Below are 11,317 nucleotides of genomic sequence, written 5' to 3' on the forward strand. Positions count from 1 at the left end.
ACGGATGTGCTCCCCAGCACCACTGTGTGGTGACAGGGTTAATGTCTTAAAAGACTGCGGGCAGGTAATTTTGGATGTTTGATCCTCTTTCTTCCTTCTGTTGTACAATATACATTTTACTGCTCCATATAAGACACCCTGCTCTTCTTTTTGGCATTATGGAGTCTATTTGAACTTTCAAGGGATATCACAGTACCCAAAATCCGAGTGTGCTAGCTAAGGCAAAGGTCTCACACGTCAGAACAGATGGATCTTTGTATCCTCCTGAAATCCACACCCCAAAATCTCCTGTAAAAGTATTTAACCAAACTAAGCCCACACTTCCCTTGGGACTTTTCTGTCAAAATTGAGATGCAGAAAATACTTCTAGTAGTTCTGCAGTTAAATCTCAAAAGGCAAAAGCTTTCCAAACTTCAGGTCTATGCAGAGCCTCTCAGTTAACCACACACACACACACACACATGGGTACCAGCTAGGTCACACATATTAAACAAACAAGTGAAAACCTGCCATGGAGACCAGTTAACAAACAGCCCCAGGATGTGACTGGTGGAACTGCTTATGGCAAATGTGCATGACTGTTTCCCCACAGATTTCAGCCGGTTGCCTGACGGGTTGAATGTGTTAACCTCTCCATCAGGAAAAGAGTTGAGATGTCATTCATTCTGGGTCAAGTGAGTGTGCTGGAAGTGAAACTGCAGCAGCTTGAAGCACCTGAGTGCGTTCATACAGGGAGCTCTGACTGGAGGGACACCAGCTCAGGGGATGATCAGGGGCAGGTCTCTTTGACCAGCCCAGCACAACTCAGCAGGCAACCACCAAGATCAGAAAAAAAAGGAGAGTTACATTAAACTGAGACACTTAAGTTCCCCACTTACTTCCTACAAACTGTAGCAGCCTTGAAAGCAAGAACTTCGTGCCACGCATAAAGCAAAAACTGTGCAACACTGTATGGATGACTTTAGTTCAGACACAGCACCACCCAACCCTGATATCTGTGGAGTCTGATCCTGAAAATGATCACAAAGGTTTGGAGCAAGTACCGTTACTGCCTGCAGTGCAGTTCTATAGATGGCAGAATGCATCTGGCAAAAATCAATCCATCAGTAGTTGTTTTGTGATAGTAACTAGTGCAGAGGGAAATGGGAGAAGGCAAAAAAATGGAGCGTTTGACAGCAGAGCCACCAGATTTTCATTATCCCACAAAGCTGCCATGTGGTTTTGGTGACAAGTAATATCATCACCTTTATAAGCACTATCAGCCAGAAAGCTAAAACCAGAAGCTGTCAGTGCACAATGACAAGCTTCCTTGCTCACCTCCTGAAGATAAGCGCCGCCACAGATACTGAGCAGTCTCCTGCTGCCAGCGTCTCCTCTCGGCTGTGATCTTTCTGCATCCTGGACCAAAAGGCTACACCTCTGTCAGAGCCAACTCTGGATCTCGCAAGGATTCGATCGTGGTATCTGTGGCAGGTGGAGGTAACAGATCCAATTTCCATTTGGTCCAGTGGGTGCTGTTCCTCTGCCGCACTGGGGAGCGCAGCCAGGGCAGCCCCCAGCACAGCACGGCCATGGTCATGCTGCTCTTTAATCATCAAACTGATTCTGAATAAAACACAAGGCTAGGACATTTTCCCATTAGGAAACAGCAACTCCTGCTCTGTTCCCAGTCAATTATCAAGTCTGTTGGCATAAACTGCTGTCAGGAAACTGGTCTGTTTGGGCAGGGAACATCAAAAACCCAGAGGGGGACATTGGGACATTTGGCAGCTCTGCATAGCTGCATGCAGCTCTTCAAACAAATTCTCCAGAAAGGAAGGAACACTTACCTGGTGTACCCATTATCACAGAACTGCTCTCTGATTTGAAATACATCCTATTGAGATCATATTCGAAGTTATTCTTAACAGGTAAGCCCATAGCCTATTTGAGCTCATTTTGTTGAGCAATGCAATGCTGCAACTCTAAAAGGTGACCCAAATACCCAAACAAAGGAAACCTTGAGAAAGATTCTGTAATTAAGTATCTCACCTTTTATTTTGTTCATTTACACTTCTGGCACTGACAATTCTTTGAAGATATTTATTTTCATTAAAGCAATCAGAACAGAAGTCAATTAAATAATTTTACATCACTTAAGTTTCAGAAAATGTACAACACTTTCATACATTATAGGCTTGACTGGTTGGAAATGGAAATGGCACATGTTTGACATGGTTAAGAAATGACATGGACAACTCAGCAATTAGTTTTGCCAAAACCTGTTTTGTACTGAATACCGTAACACGTGCCCAGGGATTACAGTGTGCCTGATGGCACCATGTGCATGTTATTATTCAGCATGGAATTACTACTATCAGTTTAGTCTCCAATAATGTCTCAAATATTCTACATGGCATTTGTCACAAAAAGATCCGGTTAACCATTTTGTAGAGGAGTGAGATTCACAACGGAAAGCAGGGACATGACTCGTGCCACTTCCCAGCGATGTCCCGGACCAGCAGGACACTGAGCACATGGAGAATATCAAGCATGTGAATAATCCTATCAATTTCATGGGGACTACTCAAACAGATGGCAGGAGTGCACTAGGCAGGGCCTGCAGTGTAACGCAGCATCTCAGCACCATGAAACCATCTCGTTTCAAACCTGCTGGGGATCCATGAAGTTTCTCCTGCAGAAGTCACGATGATGGTCATACATTCAGTCCTCCCAAAAGTCTGTGCAATGTTTAAGGCAGCAAGAGAAATTTGCCTTTATTTTAACACTTCAGAAACAGATGGTTCCTTTAGAAATAGGTGGATAATATTCATACTTAATCAGCGCGCTCCTTATTTATACAAATGCAATGAAAGGTCAAACCAAATTTTGACAAAATGTTTCTCAACAAAATCAAGGAATGTAACTGAACCAGAGTTGAAACTTTAAAATTACATGTGCCAGATCATTCACATGTAACATACTGTCTAGGGACAATGTGAAAAAGTGGGGATTTAGATGAAGTCTGTATTCTTGAGGCCTGATGCTCGTCAAACTTCCCCTGGCATGAGTGAGCTCTACTAAAGCCAATGAATGAGCACCTCTGATGAGAGGTGTGAGTAAGATTAAAAACATGCCGCTGGTTCACACTAACAGGTCATTGTGGCTAAAATATATTCTCATATACAGAACTCTGCAACACTATTAACACCCATTTGCAAAACACTACAGTGATGGTTATTGGCACATAAAAAACTCCTTCTCTATATGAAAACATACACAAAATAGATAAGAACTGCCATTTTTTTTCAGACTTTTAAAATCTATATATAGTTGCCTTTGAGGAGTTTTAAACCCCAGTATCACAAACAACAATATTTCTTTAACAATGTTCACCTAGAGTTTTACTGTGCTGACATTTGCAACACTGCCACAATCTAGACCACTTGTGGATTATGCTTAACTGTGCTGTACACAAGGTGATGAAGATCGATAGAAAACCACTAAGATTTTTGCACAAAAATATGACTTGTTAAAATCCAGAGAACAACTGAGTCACTTTATAGGCAGCAGCTACATGTAAGCTGTAAATGTTACCCGCAATAAAAACACATTTTGCCATAAAGCACATATTGTGGCATTATCTGCTTCTGGCCTGGTACACAAAGCTTGATTTTCTTCCCAATGCAGAGGAATGGGTTTGGTTAGCTTGACTCTCTCAGAAAAAAGTGCACATATATCTTACTCTTTAAAGTGCTCTGAAAAACTGTCTCTTCTACCTGGATTTCTACCCCGAGAGCTCTCTATCCTGTGAAAACTCTGACTCTTGCAGTAGTGATGTTCAGCTAACAAAGCCTCTTCTGCAAATACAAGCAAAATTTCAAGAAGACCATGTTAGAAGAGCACTGACGTTGAGAAGTAGAAAGCTGGGTATAAAGCTGAGAAGTGCAGGGTCTATCTTTTATTAGCCCACTCACTGTCTGTGGGACTGCAGCGAATACCCCCATGGCCTAAGGGGATACCCTTGCTCAGGGCCTGTAGCAGCCTCTGAAGTTCAAAACTTCTCCCCAGTGCTCAGCCTGAGTGACTAAAGAGGCAGAGGAGATTTCACCAAGGAAAAAAGTATCAGCTTTGCCAATTCCATTGCCATGTCCTCACCTCCATGTAGGTATGGGAGAGGAGCACTTGTGTGCTTCTTCCCCCTTAGCCTGACAGCCTGACCGATCCTATCCACAGGACCAAGCACAGTCCCTTGGCCTCACCATCCTTATCCCACATGGATAAACCACAACAAATGACTGCTCCTGTTGGCTACGTCACACCCATCTACTGAAATAAGACTTCGTGGGGCATTTCATGCATCATTTCTTTCTTCTCCCCTCCCAACTCTAACTCCTACATGAGCGAAATGTTGCATTTATCAATTCACGCAGAAATCAGTTGGCATTGGAACAATGGTCCTCGTGATGTACTCTTTCTTTTCCCGGGATTTCCGGGACAATTTCCGCCAGGGTTGTCACTGCAACTCACAAGGTAGCAACGCCTACGAGAGCGACCTATCCAAGGTGCCTGCACAGCAGTGCAACTTCAGCCCTCCAAAGAAGTCCTGGGCCTTGCTCTGACTCTACATCTATTTCCAAAACAGGTTTGGTTCTCTTGTTAAAAGATTATTTTGATCAATGAAGTGCCAAGGGGAAGAAACAAGTGGCAAATTACCTCACCCCTCCACAATTTTTAATTTCAATGTGATGAACTAACTACTATATGTGACTTAAATTTAAAAATATTAAAAATGCATCAGGACTTGTTTCTTTTATACTTGTTGTTAGCTCACACATAGAGTTGGTAGATTAATTAGAATTAAAATATCTCAAATTGTTGTGTATAATCAATATGCCCAACTCTACCAGCAGTATTATTCTAGCACTCCTGATGCACCTGAATACCTGAATTGTGTGCAGTCCTTATGAAGAAACAATTTCACATCTTCTGCAGAAAGCTTTCAATAAAAGAATGTTGTGCTTAGACATATTATTTATGCTACTTCATAAATTAAAATCTTATAATAAGAAATTATTCAGTTACATTGTATTTTATTCTTTTATCTGGAATGTTACTAAGTCTACCTTTAGCAAAAATCTCTTAAAACTTAAAATATGCATAAATATAAAAAATCTGCAAAATAGAAACATTTATCTAATTTTCTTAATAAACTGTAAATGTTCACAGATTCTAAAAATAAAACCCTAACTGTGTAAGACTAATTAGAAGTGTCTGATTTCATTTTTATTACACGTGATGCTTGGTACTAGGCTCAGTGTTTCTGAAGTATGGAATGCTGTCTTGGTGTAAAGCAATCCTAAAAGGAAGACTTAAACCCAGCTCTCTGTGGGCACGAAAGGGGGAAAGACAATGAAGAAGTCAATATATTTTGCACGTTTCAATTGTTATGCCTCATGAAAAAGGGCATGGGATACAAACCTGCAGAAAACTGTTTTCAGTAAGATCGAACTTGAGTGAGAAAGTGAGCCCAGTGCTGTGTGCAACTGAGCGCCACTTCTGAAAACGTCCATGAAACAAAGCTGGCAGAGAGAGACGGTCTTCTGCTGCTAAAAAGCCGAAGCACTGCCTGCAAAACAGAACAGGCTGACCTTGTGACTGCAATCTTTCCAGTGACTTTGCTTTAGCTATGCCCAGTAACTGCAGCAGTTTCCTCTCCCTGTGGGCACAAGTGCGAGGGCAGCGCTGACTCGGGGCCACCACAGGGACACCGGGTCCTGCCTCGCACCTGCTCCAGCAAAACACATCAAGCAAGGCAATGTTCACAGGTGTAAAGTGAGCACGGCCTCGTGCTTGTGAGGGGATCAGAACTGTAAGTCCCTATCCTCAAAAGCCAGTAAATAAATACCCACTTAAATACCCACTTAAACCTATCAACCACCTAAGCACAGGTTGGCTGTTATACACCTATTCACACACTGTTCTAGGTAACGAAACTGCCCCGAATAAGGGTCTTCAAACACATATTTTTTTGGCTTCAGAAAGAAACTAATTTGTCTTTAAAATGATTTTGTTCTTGTCTGTGCCAAGGATCCCTTTTTCTGTTTTCAGGTGCTGCACCTTCAGTGAAGGTTTCAGAGAGGTGACAGCCTAACGGAGCCATCCCGCTGCAGGGGCATTTGTAGATAGGTCTGAGGACCTGAGCATGTTCAATGGACAGGTTTGGAGATCTGAGCATTTTCAACAGCTGGTGCTTTCAAGCATAAAAATATTGTGCGCTTAAAAGGGAGGCAAGATGGAAGGTGTGAGAATCCAGCCCTCTCACCACACAGGAGACGTTCAAGGTCGAGTTGCTCTTTGCAATGATTCGTTTGAAATTCCCTTTGTCCACTGTTTTCCTCTTTTAGTCCCAGGCAAGTCACAGAAGGATGCTTTAAAATGTTTTCTTTCAAAAAATATTTCTTTGATTAACGAAGTAAAAAAGAAAACAAAACAAAATACACCCAATCCCTGAAGGTCAATAACCATAGAGTAGGAACTCCCCCACAGAAGATTAGATAACATAAAGTCAGACTTCTTTACAACAACAAAAATCCATGTTATCCAATAAAAATAATTTAGTAACAAATGTCCAGGCTTGGTCTTGATAGTAATCCTACATTAAAAATATTTTTCAACCCAAGAAAACCCCACAAATCAAATCTATAAAAGCTAATGAACCCAATGACTTCTTTAATCTTTACACAAGGAAAAATAAATGTATTTTTACCAAATAAATGGGCGGCAGCCCACAGGCAGAGGAATTTTTTCCACATTCTTTCATGAAGCAAATGTTTCAAAGATAAGAATTTGAATTGTTGACGCTTTCAAACTCATATCTTTGATAACTTAAAGCAAGGAGGACAGGACAAGGAAAAAAATAACATAATATTTTTATGTAGCTGTATAAAATTCAATTTGCCAAGGCAAGCAATCATGGCAGGCGAATAAAACACCATTCACATTTTCATTACCATGCTAAAAGCAGCCAAGTTGATTTTTGTGCCTGACATTTTCTTGACAAGTTTGCAATGCTTTGGTAAGGCAATTAATATGAGATATAGGCTTCTGCCCATTGCTAATATTTCTCTTTAGATCTAGCAAGACACCGGTTGACTGAGGACATTTGAAGGAAAAGTGTGCTGGGAGTCATCTGCTCTGCACATATGGAGATAAACTGAAGGCAATATTTATTCACAAGCAGAAGGCGCGGGAGGGATGACCACTGTGCATTTAGCAGCACAAACCCTCTCCCCTCCTTCTCTTTCCTTTAGCTAACAATATTTTATGTTCAAAACTAGGCACAAACCAGTATGCTCAAATGCAAAAAAGGAAAACAAACATAATTTTTTTCTAACTGACGCCTCTGTGTTGTACCTAGCAATATATACCAGTTCATTTGTATGTGTGGCCACATACTGAGCTCTGTTTTCCTGCTGTCAGTAGTTAATTTTGGCGGTTTCTCTCACAAACACAAACTCCTGACCATAGTGTGTACTCAAGAGCAGCAGTGGGTCGATAGCCCAGTGTAGCATGGACACATGCCAGCCTACTGAACCTCCATCCAGGTGAATACGGTTGTCTGTTTGTTACCTCAAATAAATAACAACGGAAATTCACTTAGGGTAAATTTGGGAAATGTTGCCTCTGATGGATATAACAGATATTTGTATTTTCCCAATTGGTTAATCTTTTGAAATGGTTACTGTTACAGCAACTTATGCATTCATCCTTTGTTGTACTGCACAGCAGAGCTATGTCCTAGGCTGCAATGGGATGGGGATCTGACAGCTGTCAGCTGCTTTCTGATTAGCTACTCAATTACTTTATCTTGTCAGGACTAAAGATAAGGACAGCCCCTGACCATCTAGGATAGCCTTCTGTATTCATCTGGTACAGTGCACCCTACTAAATACCTGGGGACGGCGCAGCGTTGTGCACACTTGGTAAAGTCACATAACTGTGAAATTCAACCTCTTTTGGAAGCCATTGCTTTTAGTTATCAAGAAAACACTAGCATATTGAATTTCCTCCAAATGGAGCATTTTTGAACATGAAGGCATTTTTAACTGCACAGTAGAAAGGAGAACCAGACCAGAAGCAGGGCAGTGAGGTCATCAGAGAGCTGCTTTCCCCCCCAGAAGGCTTTTAAATGATTAAATACATCAGCAGCTGAAAATTATTCCACATCAGAAGCATCATTGTCAGAAAGATGGTAATTACTTCCCTTCACCCGAATATACTCGATATACCTCCCTTCATCAGAATCCGACATACCACATGTACATAGCCTGTTTTCAAACAAAGATTCAATTTCCTCTAGTTTTTTCCCTTTAGTCTCAGGAAGGCAGCCGTAGATGAAGATTAGTCCCAAGGCAGCAAACCCTGCGTAGAGGAAGAAGGCTCCTGCAACGTTAAACAATTGGCACAGTCAGTTACAGAGGTTCCCCACCCGTTCTGTGTCTGAGCAGAGGGAGCGACAGAAGCAGGAGGTTGGGAATTAAAGAGTGTGTAAAAGCAAATGCTGGAGGGACAGGATTATAACAACGAGCTGCAGGGCTGTGGGTGTAGAAGCAGGACACTTTATCGCACCATTCTGCAGCAAAGTAAATTAAAAAAGAAAATTTCAATTCATGCCAAAGATAATAATGCACATCTTTTCTGGGCAAGTCACTCTGCTGTTAAAATAAACAGTAATTAGACAATCACATGCCCAAATAAAAAAATCATATGGGGAAGGCAAGAGCTTTCTTAGTTTATCTTGACAGTGAAGGACACATTAAGACAACTCCTCAAAATGAGAAACTCTAGCAAAAGAATGAGTCAGGATTAAAATAACGCTTGCAACTCTTACACCTAATTATAATTTAAAAGTCCTCTGTAGAGACAATTAATATTGAGAAAGAGCTCATTCCCGCCCACGATCCATTATACCTAGAGGGGCAGAGAAGGTACCAAAGGACCAACAAACATTTACCTGCCATGTGTTGCTAGACTGATGGCTCAAAGAAATAACAAGTAGAGCTGAAAGGCTCTGTACTAGTAATGATGTGAAGGTCACATCAGCTGCCTGACATCTTAATGTAATTTAAATGACTTGTGCTGGAGTGGCTGAGCAGTAACCTGACAAACACTCCACAAGCTCCCGCAGACAGGACTTAACACCTATATTTCTGCAAGGACCATCTGAAATTGGCCTTGGATGCCACCACGAACTGAAAAACTGCAGATCCTGGGGGAATCAGCATATTTCACTAAGTCAGAAGTGGGATTTTTTTCAGCTTCTCTGTTTTAACCAAATGTCTAGGTTCTCGGTTAAGGACAGAAATAAATGTTTTTTATGAAATCTGGGCCAAAGTCTATAATCCAGGCAGGTTGTATCAGATCTCCAGTCTTACTGAACCACAGTGGGTTGAGAATACTGCATTCACAGTTGACATTTCATAGCAAAACCAACTGAGGGACCCAAAATCTGTAGAAAATCTCTGTGCCAGTGGCAGTACTACACATATGAACACATACTGTTACTTACCATAGTATGTCAGATATTCAGCTGTATGCAGAAATGTCAGTGACACGAGCACATTGAAAACCCAGTTGACTCCAGAAGAACATGCGTTTCCTGTACTTCTAGCCCAAAGTGGATAAATTTCAGAATTGACAGTCCAGGGCATAGGACCCATCCCTAAGAATTAGGGAAAAAACATCAATCTCAGTCTAATGGCTAGACTCAAAAGTAAATTTGACATGTAGCCTCATTATTTGATATTTTGCAATTTCATAACTTACATGTGAAAACAAATGTTTGCTTACCAGGTGCAAAGAAAATCAAGTACAAAATAAGGCCCAGAAGTGCTGTCCAAGAGTATGGAGTGGGGCAGAAATTATATGCCCAAAACAAATCTTCCTTTTTGAACACTGTTTCATTTGAACACCTGAAAAAGAAAAAAAACTTTGTATTGAAGAATTTTTAAGGAAATAGGTGACATCTCAATATAAACATAGCAAGTAATGTCTTAGGAAAAGCTGACAAATGTACAATTAAGACAAAAAAGCTTCATCCCTGTTAATTTATCAAGATCTTTGAGGAAAATTTTAAATTCAGAAACATGTTTTTTTCTCAAGCCTGGTCTTACGAAGAATAATCAGCAAAACATTCCTGAATTTACACGTTTGCCTTGAATTTACAGATTTACGTCCAACAATCAGTCTTTACTACACAAGTGGTGATACCAAAACCAACAAGACCATTCACATGAACATCACACAGTACAAAAAGAGCTGCAGCAGCAGGACTTTGAGCTAAAGATGCTGCATCCAGGGATTTAAGGTCAGATGGAAGTTAGTCCTTACAGCCTTGATGAACTAACTATCTGCTGCACACTTTGTATGTAATCAGTAATGTCTATGGAGTGTGCAAGGTCAAGTGAAGTTGTAAGGAAAGGAGGCATGTATTTTCTTTCCTACACATTTAAGAAGAAGGCAGCATTTCTAACTAACTACTGAAAAAAAAAGTGTCTCTATTCCAAGGACCATGTGGAAATTACACATTTTGAGGAATAGGTATAAAATCAGGTATTTCCACCTGACTGCCAACAATATAATATATTTTAAAGGAATACTGGTGACTTGATTTTTTTTTACAATTTTTTTTAAATTAGCATTTTTTTAAAGAGACAAATCATAAATGCAACTAGAGAAACTTTTCAGCTGCCACCACATCAATTGCTACAGATGAAAAACCATGTAGTTTTGGGAGAGAAGACTTAAGTAGACACTACTCTTTCATATGCAAACAATGTTATTTACTTGAAAAGAAGAAATCACAGAGAGTTGAACATCTGCCTGGGTTATGATTTCCAGATCAGCTGGGCATTTATGTAAAGGATACGACTCTCTTGACAGTAGGGAAACCAGAATGAAGATGCCTGAAATGGGTGATATTTGGGCAACAGGTTGTGAGATGGTAGAGCAACAGACACCCTGAAATGCTTCAGAGGATCCATTACCATTGCAGTTGACTTTCAAGAGCAAATTCCAACAAAGTACTTCTGCTCTAACTTTTCTGTTAGGAAACAACCAGCCAGCCCCAGGTTGAACAGGAATGTGCTAAGGACCGAAGCCAACCCACCACCACTCCTGGGGCAGAAATATTCCTTATGTCGTCACTGATGTATCAAAAGGACACCACTTAAAGCAGGATATCACTGTGAAGTCCCAGATCCAATTTCAGGACAGCTGGAAATCCAAAGATCAAATACATTTAAAAGAGAGATGTTAACCCAACAAATCGGACGTG

At 40.8% G+C, this 11,317-nt stretch overlaps 1 protein-coding gene across 1 annotated transcript in view; it reads right to left on the reverse strand.

The window, feature by feature from the left end:
- Nucleotides 1-2,013: 2,013 nt before the first annotated feature.
- Nucleotides 2,014-11,317, reverse strand: part of SLC2A13 (solute carrier family 2 member 13) — a 151,980-nt gene continuing 142,676 nt past the window's right edge. The window contains exons 8-10 of the mRNA XM_017811546.1: nucleotides 9,832-9,953; nucleotides 9,551-9,703; nucleotides 2,014-8,424 (exon numbers count right to left, since the gene is read on the reverse strand). Of these exons, the coding sequence (XP_017667035.1) occupies nucleotides 8,198-8,424; nucleotides 9,551-9,703; nucleotides 9,832-9,953 (502 nt within the window). The 3' untranslated portion in view covers nucleotides 2,014-8,197. The remainder of the gene's footprint in view (nucleotides 8,425-9,550; nucleotides 9,704-9,831; nucleotides 9,954-11,317) is intronic.

Source organism: Lepidothrix coronata, unplaced genomic scaffold (assembly GCF_001604755.1).
Source record: "Lepidothrix coronata isolate B3197 unplaced genomic scaffold, Lepidothrix_coronata-1.0 Scaffold32, whole genome shotgun sequence".
NCBI classification, from domain to species: domain Eukaryota; kingdom Metazoa; phylum Chordata; class Aves; order Passeriformes; family Pipridae; genus Lepidothrix; species Lepidothrix coronata.